The 19,705-nt window shown below is 41.2% G+C and overlaps 1 protein-coding gene across 14 annotated transcripts in view; it reads right to left on the bottom strand.

Moving 5' to 3' along the window:
• The window catches only part of PAK3 (p21 (RAC1) activated kinase 3), a 137,738-nt gene that overhangs the window by 47,692 nt on the left and 70,341 nt on the right, over window positions 1–19,705 (bottom strand). For all 14 annotated transcript variants that reach the window (XM_042974188.1, XM_042974191.1, XM_042974192.1 and 11 more), the window contains one exon: window positions 14,097–14,160. In XM_042974188.1, the coding sequence (XP_042830122.1) occupies window positions 14,097–14,160 (64 nt within the window). The remainder of the gene's footprint in view (window positions 1–14,096; window positions 14,161–19,705) is intronic.

The following is a 19,705-nucleotide window of genomic DNA, read 5'->3' as shown; positions in this document are numbered from 1 at the left end:
GTAGCTTGGGCAGCCGACTCTTGATTTCGGCTCAGGTCATGATCTCACGGTTGTGAGATCGAGCCCCACGTTGGGCTCCGTGCTGACAGCTTGGGATTCTCTTTCCCTCTCTCTCTGCCCTCCCCCCTCCCCTTCTCTCTCTCTGTCTCTCTCTCTCTCTCTCTCTCTCTCTCTGTCAAAAATAAATAAATAAACTTAAAAAGAAACAAAAAGGACAAAGGACAAAGGGGGCTTACTGGAATGCTTTATAGAGGTTCCACGTCCCTTTTTTTTAGTGTTTTTGCCTTTTTCTTTCTTTTTGGAATGCCTTTATTGAACAAAACCATATGTAAAAATCCCTCAATATAAAATAGGAGCTGCTCCAGCTAAAGCTGCTAGGGAGAGAGGCCCAACATCCCTGCCCCAGTGGCTTTCCCCTATTCACCACCCTGTCCCCTGCCCCCAATCCCATTTCTACTGTCCTAAAAGCTAAACTTGTGATTGACTTGGAGTGCAAAGGGGATTAGTGTTTAACATCTCTAGAGATTTACCTTTCAAATCCTTGGGTTTTGGGCCCCCCAACCTCCCTCAGCATTTCATTGTCTTAAATTGCTAGAGTCCTAATGCTGGAATCCCAATATCCTGGATTTTGTGGCATTCTGTGGTATAGAATTGCCACAAATCCCTAATCCACAGAGGTTTAAAGGCCCTGAAATTCTAGAACATCAGTTATTAACTAAAAAATTAGCTTTTCTCATTCTCCCTTCTCCCACCTTAGCGCCTACATGCAATTGTCCAGGGGGAGCCATTTTCTCCTTCAACTCTTGTTCCCAGCCTTAAAATGGTGACATTCTCTTCCACCCCTCTTCTCACCCCACCCCCCACCCCCAAACATGTCAGGCGCTTGGAATTCACAGCTCTGATCAATAGAGCTTGGTCAGCCCAACTTTTGGCCCTCACAGAATCCTCAACGCAAACTCAGGTACTAACCTGCAGAATACAATTTTGTGCCCTGCCTCCCACTTGATCTTTGTACCTCAAACACTTCTCCACACGACAGTTCTGATGCCTTCCCATAGTCCAACAATTTAAGATTCAACTGGTATGAATGTGAATGTCTCTCCTTCACTTATTCCTTTGAGCCAAGTGCTCTCCTTGCCTGCTCATAGGTTATGAACCACAGTCCTTGCCCCCATCTGCTCAATCCTTCCTGGGTTCAAATCCCACCAGTTCCTAGTTGTGTGACCCTGGGTAAGTAATTTAACCTCTACGTAGCTCAGGAACAAAGGAGGATTAAATGTATACGGTGGTGAAAGCCAGTTCTTCAAACACATTGCCAATACACATCAGCAATGACATCATCATCATCATCATCATCATCCACAGTCTATAGTTTGGGAACTTAATGAATATATTAGGCAACAACCAACCTAATAATAATAGTTACCATTATTAATATAATAACCATTAATATGATAATAATAGCCATTATTATTAGGAATTATATTATATTATATTATATTATATTATATTATATTATTATTAGGCATCTCATTTAAATATCTGGGAGTTTCCAAGATATTTGATTTCCAAATTCCTAACAGGAATTTTACATTTACCTAAGGTGGAACTAATTAAAATATCATTTTCTTTTCATAAGAAAAGATTTCATTTCTTCATTTCAAAGAAATACATTTCTTTTCAGCTAGAATGATAACTTTTGATTACCTTGCATAGCTCACTGATCAAAAGCTCTAAGCAGCAGTTACACAATGTTTGCCTAACAAAGTCTGAGAAATAAGCTATTGTTTAATAATATGGTCTAATACTTTTAATTATTCATGTCCTGGAGTTCATAAAAACAAATAACTGAAGGGATCCTTTGTGGTGAAGCTGGGAAGCACTTTCCTTGTAAGAGGGAAGCACAGTAGTGTATACTCCTAAAGAAACAATCTTTGAACCAACAAACATGTCACACTGATTCCCCCCAAAATGGGCCTTGTAACAGCCTGGGCTATGTTGAAGTATCTCAAAGGCTATCTTTACAAAATCAATCAATCAATCACTTTAAGAAAAAAAAAAGGCAGTTCCATGCAGCATTTTGGGACATAAGAATGCCAGGAATCAAACTAACAAATATGAAAGTTAAAACTCCCAATTCTCGAGTATATTGGGCTGGTGGGCCAAAATGGTCAACACTGTCAATTTAATTTTTATGCCAGTTAATCACATTGATCTCTCTTATCTCTCCATTCCAGTTATATCGAAGCCAGATTGCAATGGGGGGAACATTTGTTTATGATGGGGTTTTTGTTTCTTCCAAACCTCAGTCACTCAGATGGTATAAAGAAAGCATGCCTTATCAGGACTCAAGGGAAAAGAGAGATCATCCAGTTTAACTTCATTAAAGATGGGAAATCTGAAGCCAAGAGAGTAGGATGAATGTGCCCCAAGATGACACAGCTAGTAAGTAACAAAAGCCTCCCAATTTTGAGCAAGAGATATTTCAGTTAACCTCCACGATGGTTCAAGAATATTAAACCAACAGATTGCTCAACTGTTGGGCCTCATCATCAATTACAGCGTGATGAGTACTGCTGGGTTCTTGGCATCACATTAGATACTTCATCAACAATTTCTTCTTGACCTGGCCAAGCACTTAGTACTCAAATGGAAACATTGGCATCTAGCCTAAAGAGTCTAGAAAGAAACAAACAATGCACTGTTTCTCCCTTTTCCTCCCAAGACAAGTCCATTTAATTATCAGCAATCTTCATCAGGTTTTGATGCTTCCTGCTAAGAGCCGATGTCAAGCCATGATCATGAGTAGTTGCCAGAGCCACAGCATGGTAAGATTTATAATTTAGATTAATCACTCGTATTTCAGCATGGAAATGGATTTGAGGAGGGAAAGAAAGGCAGGCAAGTGAGGCTAGAAGGAAGCTCACAGACTAAGAGAACAGGAAGAGGGCAAGACGACTGGAGAGCTCAGGGAGATCCAAGGAGAGCCTCACGGTAATAAGAGCAAGGGAGCCAGAAGGATAGGGCAGTATTCACATTTAAGGTTTTATAAGCATAAATATGATGCTAATGAGGTCACAGGGATTTAATCCACACTGAGATGTTTTTTTAAATTTTTTTTTTAATGTTTACTTATTTTTGAGAGAGAGAGAGAGAGAGAGAGAGACAGGGCATGAATAGAGGAGGGGCAGAGAGAGAGAGAGAGAGAGAGAGAGAGAGAGAGGGAGATGCAGAATTTGAAGCAGGCTCTGGGCTCCGAGCTGTCAGCACAGAACCTGACCATGGGACGTGAACCTGTGAATCACCAGATAATGACCCAAGCTGAAGTCAGACGCTTAACCGATTGAGCCACGCAGGTGCCCCAAGGATGGTTGTTTTTTTACATCTACTCCTACTTCTGCTGCTAGAAAAGGCCATCTTGTTTATTGAACCTTACACTCTGCTTGCTCTCTACAAATGGGCGATCTCACTGCTCACCCTATACAATTTTACAAATGAGGAACCTGGAACTGGGGAATGCTAAGTAACCTGCCCAAGGTTACACAGTTTGTCAGCAGCTGAAGTCACAAATGCATTAGTTGGACTCCACAGTCCACGCTCTTAACTACCATTTCATGTTCCATTACAGATCTTTAGCTTTTGTACATCAATGCTAAGGGCAAGCATAGTACTTCCTAAAGTCTGGCCTTGTATCTACTATGCGAAAGTGCCTCCCTAAAATATTTCTCTTGCCTCTAATTTCCTGCTTAACTTAGTCCACATGCCCCCTCTGTAAGCCATTTAGTTTGCCCCTGCGCAACTTGGTTTGATTCCTTTGGCATAACAATAGGAGATGGTTCTTTTGTTTTCAGACTCCATTAAGATTGCTCATGTGGCCAAGAGTGGGCTAGTTCTTAGGGCTGGACTTTCTGTTCTGCTGAGTATTCAAAACACAGTTACTACATGTAGGCCCTTATCTTGCTATACTAATGCACCTGTCATAAAAATACCTAGATATCATATGGTCCAATACTACCACACATCTACTCATTTGGTTGAGGCACATGCCCTGTTGTGTTCAGGAATGGTGATGAACAGTGTCACCACTCAGGCAACAGCTCTTTCAGAGTGGGTTCCAGTGTTTCCTTTTGTGTAGTTTGCCTCTTAAAAATGTATCACTAAATCCAAAAAAAAAAAAAAAAAAAAAAAAAACCACCATAAAGTTTTGTACAGATCATGTTGTCAAAGTGTCTTTCTAAGTACCCAGAATGGAGCCGGGTCCAGGTGGTCCAGTCTTTACTTATTAGAATTCTAGATTGGAACAGGGAATTTTCTGTTCCTTCGCTAGGGCATGACGTTCCCCAGAGTATCCGTGGTCATCTAATTTTAAATAGAGCTGTAACACATTATGGGTGTGGGGCCAGGGAGCTCCATGTGTTACAGTCTAGTGATAATGAGGCCACAGTTACAGGCTTTAATCCCTGGAAAGGCCAACATGAAGCCTAACCAGCTGTTTCACACAGTGCACGCCATTGGCTTCAAGACGGCCTAGACAGGAAAGGGGGGCAGGCGGCTTCATACAAGCTCATTACTATGGCTGGAAAAAAAACAAAGTGTAAGCCCTGCTAATGGTGGCTGATTGAGTGGCATCATCCTTCTTTACAAGGGACAGCACACAACACAGTGCATTTAAGAGCAATAAGTAGAACAAAGAGCATCTTCCAGTGCTCTATAAACATTGTTCTTCACAAATGCTAATGTATTCCCAATCTCCTTCATCACAAAGGCTATTATAAAGCTCAGACTACATCTATTTAGTGCCTCCTAGCTGTGCGCTACCTTGTATAGCCCAAAACAGATCCAATGAGGAAGCAAATACTTTTCTGCTTTGGGTGGTCCTACCCAAAGAATCGCTTGGGTAAGCACACTAGACACCGCTTGTGCTCTTGTGCATAGTTTCTTGAACAAAGCAAAACAAGTCAGAGGTTTTATTCTCAGCACTTATCCCTGAGTTCTATGCTTTACGCCCCTTTGTCAGGTCCTCTTAACAAGCTGTTATTCATCAAGTCCTCTAAGAAACAAGTTTCAAAACGATTCATCTTCCATATGGGAACTTTATGTCAGAGGCAGAAGAAGAGGGCTCCTCACTGAGTAGCAAAGATTAGTCTGAGAAAGGCCTAACATGATATATTTACTTTCTCAAGCCTTAAAATGAAAATGAGTTGAGGGGAACAGGGACTGAAGTCTTCCAAAACAACGAGAGAAGAGGTTTATCTGCAATTACCGATGGCTTGATCATATCATTCCATAAAATTATATGATTGGCAAAGATCCAGATGTTGGACAAAATCCCTGTGGCCAAATGTCCTTATTCACAGGAGGAAATCAGTTTCAAGCAGTGCAGGCGCCCCTAGAGCCCCTTCTTAAACGTTCTCCCTTTTGGAAATCAGTGTGTGTATGAGTTTTTATTATAATCCTAGATTCCCAAATAAATTAACGGGGCTGCGGTGGTAGGGTGTGGGCCAACAGGCACTCCTGTACATTGTTAGTCAGCATGTCACATGGAACAACCTCTATGGTGGGGGGCAACTTAGCCATTACAAGTATCCCTTCGTGGGGCGCCTGGGTGGCTCAGTCAGTTAAGCATCTGACTTTGGCTCAGATATGATCTCACAGCTCATGACCTCACACCTCTGGGTTCAAGCTCCATGTTGGGTTCTGTGCTGACAGCTCAGAGCCTGGAGCCTGCTTCGGATTCTGTGTCTCCCTCTCTCTGCCCCTCCCCCACTTGCACGCTGTGTCTCTCTCTCTCTCTCTCTCAAAAATAAACATTAAAAAATTTATAAAGAAAGTATCCTTTCATGTAACAATTCCACTTTCAGTAGTTTAACCTAATGATCGATTTGCATATGTATGAAATGGCTTCTTTGTGAAGATCTTCACTGAAGCCTTGTTTATGTGAGCAAAATACTGGAAACCAACTAAGCGTCAATTGATGAGGCGCTGATTGACTATATTATGGTACATCCAGAAAAAAAAAATACCACATCTGTTAAAAACAATGAGGTACTGATACTAAACCATCTCTAAGACGCAGGCAAAGAACAAAATAGGAGATTCATAACATGTTACCACCTGCGTTAAAAATATACCTACAACAAACACATGTGTACATGCACAAATACACACAGAAATGTACCACATGTGCCCAAATACAAGGTATGGTATCCGCTCCCCCCAGTTTTTTCCTCAGGAAAAAGGGGAATTGCCTTATATTCAAATCCTTATAAAATCTCTCCTGTAATATGGTAATTCTTCATGTTCATTTGTTTTTATCCATAAAGTACTATTTGGGATTGACACCTTAGGTTGAAATATTCTCAATCAATGCCAGTTTGGATACTCATAGAGAATATCTGTCAGAATTGGAAAGAAAGGATGTAAATAAATTATTTCTGAAGGTATGATCAGAACTGCAAGTGTTGGATGTCATAAACAAGCTTTGTAAAGGTCACTTTCAAAATTAATGCAGTGAAAAGGGCACCCATTAGCCAACGATAGGAGAGTTTGAACATCAAATACAACAGTGAATACAACTGACTGAAATGGATTCAATATATAAAGGCCTGTGAGCTTATAAAAATTTTTTCATAAAAGAAAACGCTTCCTTCTCTCACTTAAAATCAAAACACCCCTCATAGGACACTTCTGGAAGTAACTCAGGTACCAACTCCTTACACTGAAATTGGCAATTAAAACTTAAGCATTTAACTTGATTTGCCTATATGAACTATATTTCAGAGTAACCAAAGACCCCCAGCTGATGAGGTAAAGTTCTTTTCAACAAAAGCACTGCAGGTAATAAAATGTAGAAGGTATGATAGTTTTAGAAAATCACGATCTGGGGGCACCTGGGTGGCTCAGTCGGTTAAGTGTCCAACTCTTGGTTTTGGCTCAGGTCATGATCTCATGATTCATGAGTTTGAGCCCCACACTGGGCTCTGCACTGGCAGTGTGGAGCCTGCTTGGGGTTCTCTGTTTCTCTGCTCGCTCCCTCCCCAGGGAGCTCTCAGTAAGTAAATAAACCTAAAAAAATAAAATAAAAAGTGGTATCACAGAGAGTTACGATGTGAAGATCTAAATATACACCTGCAAAATAATCATGTAAATGTTATATGGGTGGGTAACTGCAACCAGAAATAAAATATCCAGGGACACAATAGCAGTGGATTCAAAAATATTGTATCTAAAGATGTTAGAGGAGATTCAGATGATGTACTTGGATTGCTGCTGGGTGACTCAAAGCAGGGCTCTAGTGATTACAAAAACAATGATGTTAAAGATGCACATTAAGATTTTGAATTATACTCAGGAATGCGAGAGTAGAAAAATCTCAACGTAAACATTATTTTATATAATGTGTGTGGGGGGGGTTTGTCTGGTTTTTCAAGTAGGCTTTACACCCAACATGGAGGTCAATGCGGCACTCGAACTCATGACCCTGAGATCAAGACCTGAGCTGAGATGCTGAGAGTTGGATGCTTAATTGACAGGGCCACCCAGGTGCCCCATATAATGTGTGGTTTGAAATATATAAATAAGAGTGATTAGCAAGTTAAACATCATAAATAGACATTTACCATTTGCGTATCTAACAGTTTACATGTTCAGATAAGTAAAAAAACTGTTTTTAAAAATTATGTCATTGGGGGCGCCTGGGTGGCTCAGTCAGTTAAGCGGCTAGCTTCAGCCCAGGTCATGATCTCATAGTTCATGAGTTCGAGCCTAACATTGGGCCCTCTGCTGTCAGCACAGTCTCCACTCTGGTTCCTTTCCCTCCCCCACCCCTCTTTGCCCCTTCCCCGCTCACGTGCTTTCTCTTTCTCTCTCAATAATAATAAATAATTTTTTTAAAAAAATTATGTCATGGTGTGACCTTTTATCCAAGCATACATGATGTATGAGTACGTGTATGTGTGTGTGTGCGTGTGCGTGTGCGTGTGTGTGTGTGTGTGTGCTTAGAGAGTGTATGAGAGTTTTACCTAGGAAACCAGTAACAAATTCTTTCCGGAGGTTTCCTCTATACAAGGTAAGACGGAGGCGAAGGCACAAGGGTTGGAGGGACGTTGACTTTTCACTGCCTACTCTTGTGAATCTTCAGAGGGTTACACCATGTCCAAGTACAACGTACTTAAAAAAAGGATCCAAACGAATACAAATTACAGTGCATCTTGTATCTCTCACTTTGTTTGATAACACAGTCCGGACAGATCTTTTTAGCATGATTTCCTGTTAACTCCCGGGTCAAACTGGACGTTTGACTGTCCATGAGACTGGTGCTGCTGATCGCCTCTTTTGGTCTTTTTGATACGCAGTCACCAAACAGTGGCTAAGGATTTCTTTTATGCCAGACACTGCTGCAGGCCCTAGCGATACCACAGCCCGAAGCCGGTGTTCATTTGGTTTCCTTCCCCAACCGAAATGCCCATAATCCCCACTTGTTAAATCCTATACCTTCTCAAGTCACTATTCCAATGCACCCTTCTCTAAGGATCCTTCCTTATCCCCTCTCCCTGGCTAGAAAGGATTTGTCCCTCCTCTCCATCCACATGTCCCCATAGCTGTTTGTAATTATGTAGCACTCCTCAGTGTATTCTGCTCTACAGAACAGTAGCCGTGGGTGCACCTTTCACCTCTAATAATACCTAACATTTACTGAGCACTTCCCTATATGTCACGTGTTGCACTAAGTACTTTAAACGCCTTCCCGGGACGCCTGGGTGGCTCAGTCCATTAAGCGCACGACTTCGGCTCAGGTCATGATCTCGTGGTTCATGAGTTCGAGCCCCGTGTCGGGCTCGGTGCTGACAGCTCGGAGCCTGGAGCCTGCTTCCGATTCTGGGTCTCCCTCTCTCTCTCTCTGCCCCTTCCCTGCTCATGCTCTGTCTCTCTGTCTCTCAAAAACAAATAACCATTACAAAAAATTTTAAGCGCCTTCCCTTTTTCACATCTCACGACCTTATGAGGTATGGGTCTTCTGTGTGCTACGAACGACAACACTGATGTTTTCGGAAATTAACTAATTGGCCTACAGACTTCTGAGCTCAGAATCTGGGCTCTTTGTTTTTCTTCAAGGTTTTCCCAAACCATCCCTTCGCTCCTCTGTGGTTTTCCCAGTTTCAAGCGATTTTACGTGGCAAGGCAAGCTCAGATATGAGTGATGTATATATGTATGCTGTAAGATTCAGGCCTGAAGACAGAAAAGATCAGTTAGGGCCAAGGCAGCCAGGGAGAGGTCTGTGGGGGAGAAGGCGGTGAAGAAAAACATGTGGATAAAATTGTGGGCGAAAAGTACACATGTTTGGGAGGGAGGTGAGGGGGTCCCTGTTCATTCCTTGATCCAACTCTCCTTTTTGCCCTGTCAGATGTTCAGAAAGACGGTGAACACAGAGGTCACCGTGACTCTCAAAACCCGGGTCTTAACTACTGTGTTCTGTTCCGTGCATCATGTGTAGTCCACACTCAGGAAAAATTCACTCAATTGGAAAAGTCATGTGTTAAACTGGATCCAAACTGCCTCTGAGTTGTGTCCTCAAAAATGTGTGTCTACTACAGTGAAGAGAGAGCAAACGTGAAACCGAGAGACAAAGGGGGTCTGCCTCTCAGTGCACTCTCGTTTAGGAAAAGGCCGTAAAAACAAATTCAAATACGTTAATGAGGAAACTGTGAGGACAGTTGCTGGTGTTACTAAATTCAGCCCTGTGTAGGGACACGGCTGCTGCCTCTTCGAGAATTACACAGGCTCACCAGTGATAGCTGTTGACTGAAACTAAATATTTGATTTTCTTGTCTCGCTCCACCCCCTTTGCTAAACAAGTTCTTTTAATTAACTATCCCACAGAGTGAAGATTCTGAAGTCTTCACCGGATAGATTTCTGACAGACTCATGCTGTTAATGGTAATTTGGAAGGTGCCCGGCCTCTTGTCTTTCCTTCCTTTTCTTTTTCTAAACTTCACATACATCTGCTCAAAACATCCAGATTTGGTGGCCAATGATAGAACACTTTTCACAGAAACCTGGTGAAATAATGTCATTTTTAGCCTTCACAGAAACCTGGTGAAATAATGGCAGAAGCCCATAGTGGAAAAATTCAGTTTTCCAAGTAGATGAGGGTGATTAATGGAGAGGTTCTTCTCAAATCCGGCTCCCAGGGGTAAGCTGCTGTGTTCCCTGGAGCTGACCGAAACTGGAATACTGGGGCTGATTATTCCTAGCACCAAACGATTCCTGACACAAGTTTGAATTTCACTGTTATAACAGGTAAAGCAAAAACAAGTAAAAAAAAAAAAAAAACCAGGCTTAATGAAAAGAAAATAAAAACCCTATATACTGAGAGCAGAGACGCATTTGTCTAACTCAGGCCAATCATTCATGGAAAAAAAAATCCATTGAGAGCAATTTAAGTAAAAGGAAAATTAATTTAAGTAGTTTTCTTTTTTTGGTCTAGTGAGAAATAAATCCATATTTTGCTCATTCACTTGAAAAATGAAGAACGGAGAACACAAATCTACTAAAAATGAAAAACCAAAATTAGTCAATTAAATACAAGCTGAAATCACAGCAAATGAATAGATTCTGGTTATTTCTATCGTAAGTTACTTCTATCTTAAAAGCCATTTAGAAACGCATCTTGATTTTATATTACTACCATCTGGGTTTGGAAAATGGGCAGTGGAAGATGAAGCCAACATGAACGAAAAAGGCAGACGTGCAACACACACAAATACCCAAAGAATAAGGAATCAGAACGAGTTATTACAAGAAAAAAGAGATAGAGACACATGGAGACAGAGAGAGGGAGAGACAGAGGACCGAAAGAACAAGATGGACATATATGTACATATGAAAGCACAGAGAACGGAGGAAAAGGAGAGCTAAAAAGAACAAACATTTCCTTGTTTGTTCCACAAATATTTATTGAGGCAAAAACAGATCCAGAGAGATGGGAGAGGCAGACAGGAGAAGCTCTGTACGTCTTTGACCTTGGCCAAGGAAACTCTTGCTGTTGACCAAAATTGTACAAAATTGTTTCCTCTTTTTTTTTTTTTGAGGGGGGCTACTAAAGTACAAAAACACTGTGATAGACACCCAAGGAGACAAAAGGAGGAATAAAATGACCTCCTACCCTCTAAGGATGTATTTAAAAGTTTAATTGGGCATATGAGTGAACAATCTACTGGGTTCAACATTCTTTAAAATGATGAACTGGCTGGGAATTTAAAACAGACCTTTCCGCGGTGGCAAGCGGGATTTGACTTTTCAATTTGGATTACAGAGGATTTACAAAGTTAGGCAGAAATACAGAACTTTCCTTTTGCACCTTCAGAGGTCAGCAGCATAAATAACTAGGAGGGGAAATGTCTTTGGAGTATGCAAAGTTCCTTGGCAGCCTCACGTTTGTTCTTGGCGAAATCAGTCTTGCTTCATTACCTGGTATCTGGGAGATATTCGAAACCATCTCCTACTTTTTTCTTTTTTAAATTCAATGCTTTTTTTTTTTTTTTTTTGGCTCAGTTGGGTCTTAGTGGGAAAGAGCAAGCAAAACAGAATTATAACATCTTCCACTTCCCACTCCCCAAAAGACAGCTAAAAAAAAAAAAAACCAACCCTGATTTTTGAATAAATAAACAAATAGCTCCTATTTAAATCTGCAACTAGAACAGAGCTGCCCGTTAGAAATATAACGTGAGCCGTATTTTAAATATGGGGGGAGCTATATTCTAAAAAGTTTCAAAGATAAAATTAATTTTAAGAATACACCGTACTTAACACAAGGCATGTAAAATACCATCTCAACAGGCAACCAAAATGTAATTTATTACTGAGATATTTTGCACCCTTTTTTCATGCTAAGGTTTTGAAATGAACACGTATTTCGTACTTGCAGCATATCTCAGTTTGGACTAGCCACATTTCAAATGCTCCACAGTCACATGCTTACCATACTGAACAGCAAAGATCAGAAATGCTGCTTCTCTGTGGATTGTGTATCCCTTCCTATTGTTAGCTCCACCAAAACCCCAACTGGATTATAATAAAATCTAAAAGGCAACTTTTGGGGCACCTGGGTGCTTAGTCAGTTAAGTGTCCAACTTCGGCTCATGTCACGATGTCACGATTGGTGGGTTCGAGCCCCACATCGGGCTCTGTGCTGACAGCTCAGAGCCTGGAGCCTGCTTCAGATTCTGGGTCTCCCTCCCTCTCTGCCCGCCTCTCTCTCCAGGTAGGAAATAATGGCTATAGAAGCCAGCCCTGCCCTGCACTTCGGTGAGGTGAATAGACTTGTCTTAATGTCTTCTTCCTTGCACCCTATGTAACCCTCTGTTAGGCATTTACAGCTATAGACTGTAAGTTCCTTGAGGGCTCACATCATTACCTAGCTCTGTTTCTCTAGTGCTTAGAAAAGTACCTGGCACATAGTTGGTGCTCAATGAGTAAGTAATAAACAAAGAAATTAAATTAAATTAATATAGTTTCTCATTTGCCTTAGACACATTACAAGTGCTCCACAGCCATACATGCTACCGCTACTGTATAGGACAGCACAAATATAGAACATCTCCATCATCGTAGAAAGTTCTATTCGGACAGCACTGTTCTAGAGTGAGGGGCAGAAATACTATTTGACTGGATAGGTGACGGGCATCACTAGAGACCACAAAAGTCCTTTTGTTATGAGCAACAGAGAATACCAGTGATATCAAATGACAAAGAAGCAAAAGCACACATAGGTATGCATTTTGGCCTCTAGAAACTTCGAATACAGCCGTGTTATGGTTTCCACTGGAAGAACAACGATGGCCATATATTTTTCCCTGAGTTTCTGTCTCCCTCTTATGGTTTTCTTACCTTGATTCCCATCAGGCACATTCCCCACAAGTGCCCTTCTTACCTCCTAGCCAAAATATCTAACGAACGCTTTCCCTTATTTCCTGAGATAAGTTGGCAATTTCAAAAGAAACTTTAGTACAGAAGCTAGGAGGAAAAAAAAAAAGAAATAAAGGATAAAAATCGTGAAAATTCGTCAAGCTTCTGTACAATATATAATTTTCTGAACGTAAGAGTCCAAGGAAAAGCAGCAAAGTACGTGAAGAAAAGAGACTCCGCTGGCTGCAGGGCAAGCATAATTTTGTGGGCACATTAGCAGTACCCCTTCCTTCTTAGCCAGGAGACCTCTGGAGATGTACCATCTGGGCTCCTGGCAGCATAGAGTAGTTGATGCATCTAAATATCTTGTCCCATCCCCCATTTAAGGACCTCTCTTAAGAGCACTTCATTTGTCTTTAAACAAAAAGTTTCCCTTTTGCAAACATTTGTAGCCTACTTGGGCCCTCATGATCAGTTTCACATTGAGGTCTGAGAAACATGCCTAGTTAGAGTCATTTTATAGAACCGATGACTCCCACCTTCAGCTCTGGTGAATGATTCGGCCCCGTGGGTCCCCTTGTCTAGCTGACGATCAGGATTTCCTGAGGAACTTCCCCAAAGTTCAGATTCTTGGGTCCCACTCCAGACTTCTGAATCAAATCTCTGGAGGTAGGGCCTAGAGATCTTTATTCTTAACAAGTATACTAAGTGAAAATGATGTACTCCATCTCATTTAGGAATGATTAATCTGTTTCCTTCTTACTTGAGCAGTCAACTCTGCCTGCCTCTGGACTACTCAGTAAGGACCTTCCTTACTTCCACTCTGGCCCTTAACAACTGGACAATGAAACAGGATCTTAAGCATAACATCCATACAGGTGTAGGGGGGACAGGCAGGAAGGGGGTTTTCACACAAGTTAGAGGTTTCTATGCCTCTACTACTTTTCCAGAGAAATCAGTTTGAATCTTCTAACCATATGGGATTCAAATGTCCCTAAACACTTCATTGTTGGCCCAATATTCCTGCGGATTCCAGCAGGATGTGTTCTTAGGTTAATTAACAGTCAGTCTGTCAGCTAGAAAGCCCAATATTGAGAACGCAGAACAGGAATTTAAGCTAGGCTGCTATTGAATGCGAAGGTATGTTTCTGGTGCTTATCTTTTGATATTTCAAATAACAATCACTTACCCTTGACCTATTTTTTCAAATCTTGTGTATTTTTTCTTTGGGTCACCAACACTCACAATGCTTCCTGTGTTTGGGGTGGGGGGAGAGAGGAAGAGAGAGAGAAAGATTTAAATTGGTTTATCTCCCTTCATTTCATACTGAAAATTACAATGCCCGAGTCCATGACAAAACATTGGAGTGATATTCCCATGTAATTTCTGTAATTTACATGGGTAATAATACATTTTATTAAAGTAACACACAGTAATACATTAATTAAAGTAGTTGTAATAACCCATGCTGCTTTTATATTCAAAATTGATGATGTTTGGGAAACAAAAAGGACTGGACACAACTCAACATTTATTAAAAGTTCCCATAAAAGGAGACGGTAGACTAGGAGATAAAAACATCTAAGGACTTGTGTGCACTATTTAATAGAATCACAATCTTCTCTGAACTGGAGTAAAATTGAGAGCTACATCACATCCAGTTCTTCTGGACAAATCTCTATTGAGCAATTATTATGTTCCCGGTACTGTGATAAGGGTGATGGGCTCATAAAGAACAAAGTCTAATCACAAAGTAATGAGACTCATGGTTTTGGAAAATCTACATTCCCAAACCCAGGGCCCTACTTGCACTCCAGACATTTTGCAACAACTGTATTCGAATATGATTTCACCAGTGCTCCCAAACATACGAAGCAAATACTGACAGCAACGAAAGGGGGTATCGACAGCAACATGATGCTGGTCAGCGACTATAATTAATAGCTCACTTTCCATAATGGATTGAATAACCAGAGAGAAGATCAACGAGGAAATAGTGAACAACACTATAGATTGACTGGAGCTAATACGGATACAGAACACTTCACCCAACAATGGCAGAGTGACACATTGGCAGAATGACACATTCTTCTCAAGTGCACATGGAACATTCTCCAGGAGAGATTGTATGTTAAGCAACAAGCCTTACTACATTTTAAAAGATTGAAATCATACAAAATGCCTTTTTTAATCATAATGGATGCAAATAAAAGTTCAGTGAACAGAAAGATGACTAGAGAATCCCAAGATATTTAAATAAGACTTGTGTGAAGGGAGATACCTCAAGAGAAATGTAAAAATAGTTTGAACCAAATTAAAATTAAATACAACCTACCAAATTATGTGGGATGCAGCAAAAACAGTGTAAAACATTTTTTTAAAACAGGAAAAAATTAAGCGTGCCATTCAATGGTTTTCAGTAAATTTTTTGAGTTGTGCAAATGTATTAAATTTCACCAGCATCTAATTTTAGAACATTCTGGTCATCCCCAAAATGGAACCTTGTACCTGTTAGCACTCTTCATCCGCTGCCCTGGTTTCCCAACCCATCCCCAGGCAACCACCAATCTACCTTGTGTTTCTACGGATTGTTCCAAACACTGTAGAGGAAGGTTATAAACCACCCAGGAAAAAAAAAAAAAAACCATTAATTTATCATGTTTTGACTCTGGGAGAAAATATTGGTTTTGTTATTTCAAAATATCAAATTTACTACTCAGAGGATGAATATTTGCCACCACTCGGAATAAATCCGAAGGAAGTACCACTGATTCTTCAAATGGTGTTCAGATGGGTGCAGAAAAATTCTGGGCCATAGCAGCACCGTGGGAATATGGGTTCAGCTTCTCAAGCAGACTACCTTGAAGGGAATAATTTATTTGCATGCCTCTGGCTCTCCCTTTGTTTTTTTTTTTTTTCTTTTAAGCAAACATATCATTATTGTTACCTTTGAATTATATCTTACTAATATGGCCCCTGTTCCAAAGAAGTGTAGAGTCAATAAGATAAGATTTATACCATGAACTAATCAAGAGAAGATCTATAGACTCTACCTCCTAATTGTTACTCTTATTCATTCCTTCCTCTTCACGCCCATGGCCACTGCCATTGTTCAGGCCCTTAACATCTCTTGCCCAAACAATTGCACTAGTCATTACCTACTTCGAAATGCTACTTTCTCTAATTATCTTCCGCAATGCTTTTGGAACAGGGTGACCACATAATTCACTAACTAAGTTTGTCCTGGATAAACTGAGATGTATGGTCACCCTACTTCAGAATGATTTCACGCTTACTTATAATTCCTCAAAAGTTTCTCCTTGCTACATAATCAAATTCAAATCTCAGTCTGGCACAGAGGGCTCTTTACCGTCTAACACCATCTAACTCTTATCTAACCAGACTGACCACATAGAATTCTACTCTCCATCCCTCCTACTTTACACCCTAGTAATGGTATCACTATCCAAGGCTTAGGTCTCTGCAGATGCTCCCCCTTTCCCTTTCCTAGCGAACCCATGAATTCCTATTTATTATTTAAACATCATTTCAAAGCCATCCTATTTTGTGAATTCTCCTCTGATCCTTCTAATGAGACTTCCATGTTCCTTCTTGAGGGCAGGAACCTTGTCTTTTCATCCCTGTAACTTCAGTGCCTAGATCAATGGCCACCACTGAACAGATAGTTGTTGACTAAATTAATGAGAACAAGAAAGTGTGCGTTCAAGTGCTAAACTGTGTGCTACAAACAACACCCCATGTAAATTCAGACCTACCAGTAAATGGTATACCTTGAAAAAAAAAAAGTGTCAGCCATGGACTGCTCATTAAGCTGTTAGGTTTATTGGTGGTGGTGGTTGTGGTGGTGGTGGTGGTGGTGGGGGTGGTGGTGGTGGTGGTGGTGGTGGCGGAGGTTTGTTTTTTATAATAGAGCTCCATGTTTCAGTGAAGTTAAATAAGACATAGACAGTGTGTGAGCTGTTCTAATTCTTTTTCTCTTGCATTTCTCATCTCAGTCCGTGGTCCTACCATCTGTCTACTCAGTAGCCTGAGTCAGAAACCTGGAAGTCATCTCTGACTCATCCCTCACCTCCACTCCCCCAATGCAGTTGTCCGCTGAGTCTTGAGACTATGTCTGTTTACCTTCTAGATACCTTTTCAGTGGCACACCTGGGTGGCTCAGTAGGTTAAGCGTCCAGCTCTTGGTTTTGGCTCAGATCATGATCTCACATTTCGTGAGATCGAGCCCAGTGCCGGGCTCCTTGCTAATGGTGTGGAGCCTGCTTGGGATCCTCTATATAACTCCTTCCCCGTCCCTCCCCTGCTCTCAATCTCTCTCTCTCTCTCAAAAAAAGATACCTATGCAATGTGGACCCTCCTCATTGCTACTGTTCTGGTTGGGCAGGCTATTGCAACAGCCTCCTAAATGCACTCCCAACCGTCAGCCTCTTCACACTCCAGTCCAGGCTCCACACCTCTCTCTGGCAGGAGGCTCTAAATGCAAAACCGATCATGTGATTCCCTGGTTCACGGGTCCTAGACACTCCCCTGACACCTCCAGGGTAAAGCTCAAACTCCTTGCTATGGGGTACAAGGCTCTTCCTATCTGATTCTTGCTTCATTTTCCCATCTCCTCTTCCCCACTTCACCACTAGAACCTCATGTTTTGACTATGCCAAATTGCAACTCATGCTCCTGCTTTCCAGTTGAGCTTCCTCTCTTAAGACTGCAATCCTACCGCCCACCTACTAATTCTATATTCAAGTGACATTGAATAAGTTAGCATTCCCAGGCATGTGCCTTCATACCTTCTACACATGCTATCCTCCTGCCTGGAATGTTCTTAAATTTCAAGTTCCAATTTTCATGCTTCAATTCAGCTTTGATGGCGCCTCTTCTAGGAAGCCTTCCCTGACTTGTTTTGAATAACATTAATAATTCTGCTTCTCTCTAGTACTGTACCTTCTCTCTCTCTTTCGGTCTCTCTTTTTGCACTTAGTCCATTTCTCTATACCTAATACACCATGTATCCATCTCTATGTATCTGATGTCCCCTTATAGACTGTATCTTAAGAACAAGAGTCATCGCTCATTCATTTCTCTATCCTCAGTACCTCCTTATATAATGTTGTGTGAGAAATACACTAGTTGCTCAATAGATGTCTGTTGAAGTAAACTCAAATAAAGTTGGGAATTTCCTTTTGAAATTGCCCTATATTTTAAGACAGGGGCTGGAGAAGGTATTTTACTTGATTTATTGCTATAGAATGCCACCAATTTAACAGTTTCTGCATTGCTACTTCACATTTCAAATTGTTTTACAGATCTCTACATCATTGAGAACTAATTATCCTTATTCAAGTCAGCAATTAATGGATAAGGGCCTGGACGTTTGCTTTTTTTTTTCTTTTGAATGAAATGATAATTTCAAAATCACTTGAAACCATCATTTTATTTAGGAGTTTATAGTCTTCTAAGAAAGTTATACTATTAAGTTGCTGAGCAAACTCTTTTCCATAGACTGAACAAAAAGCAAATAAGCTTCAGCCCAAGCCGCTTTCTGAATTATGACCAATTTCAATTGGCAGGGTTTGGTTAATGAGGTTTTATGGTAGTAAATTACTCAACCTTTATTTCCTTGGTATGCAGAGTAAAAAAAAAAAAAAACAAACTGGAAATAAATCCTTTCATGAGGATTTACCAAAAGACAACCATTTTGATGAGCTCCTGCTTCTGAACTGCTATTCAGATAAAATGGCTTCTCCACACCCATTACCATTCACAGGAGAGCGCGTGCTGCCATCTACTGATGTCAGGCAAGTACACAGGAGGTCTTGTTTACGATTCCGAGTCACAACACAAGCTTTTCAAGTGACCCCTTTCATCAGAGCCACTGTAATTTGCTTTTTTATACATTACACTAAGGAAAGGGGAAAAAGCCCACTGTGACACAATAGGGGGGGAAAAGTGACAAAAATCAGCTACTCACAATCAAAAAGGAGAAAAAAAAAACACCCCGAGAGCAAGACCAGAACAATTTCCTGCCAGGGCAAATTCTTAAATAAGACACAAACTATTCATTGTAAAGTATAAGGATTTCAGAAATCACTAAATAGTAGTATTTGAAAATCGGGTCCGTGATGTGGTTTCAGTGGCAGGAAAGCCGATCAATGGACTTTCCTACATATTAAGCTAAGTTGAACTCCAACCATGAAAAGATTATTAGCCCCTTACAGACCGAAGGTTTTGATTCCTGAGAAAAAAGCAAAAGAATTCTCGAAATTACTATTAGTCCTTTCTGAGGGGATAGAAAAGTCTTGGGCGGGCGGTGCAGGAGAAGGGGAGGGACAAGAAGCGGAGGTGACTTATGGGGCCCAAGACAAATTTCCTGCGTTGCACATTTTCGCTGACAGCGCCTTTTGGAAATTCTAACATGTAGGGGTTTCTTTAGTTTCCAACAGATTCAGACAGACCACAACGAACAAGCCAGACCCAGGCTATCTGTCTGTGTAAAACTGAAAGATGATCTGTTTGTTTCAGCTATTAATGATCCCATGGTCTGGCCCCCACAATCAGCATCTGCGCCGAAGAGGAATAGCTGGGCGGCTCTGTGGTCTGTGCTGCCCACCTCACAGTCACTGGATCCCTGAGCCTGCTCTCCCTACTTCCCCGTGCTTATGGCGGGGTCCGCTCTGGGATGGGCTGTGGGCTATTCCTCCAGCGCTCTGTCTGCCTTCCTCCTCTCCTTGGCTTCTCAGCACAGGGTCCTTTACTCCTTCCCGAAGCTCCAATAGGGGC

The sequence above is a fragment of the Panthera tigris genome, chromosome X, assembly GCF_018350195.1.
Source record: "Panthera tigris isolate Pti1 chromosome X, P.tigris_Pti1_mat1.1, whole genome shotgun sequence".
Classification (NCBI taxonomy): domain Eukaryota; kingdom Metazoa; phylum Chordata; class Mammalia; order Carnivora; family Felidae; genus Panthera; species Panthera tigris.
The sequence above is the reverse complement of the archived record's forward strand: the minus strand, read 5'-3'. Positions and strand labels throughout refer to the sequence as shown.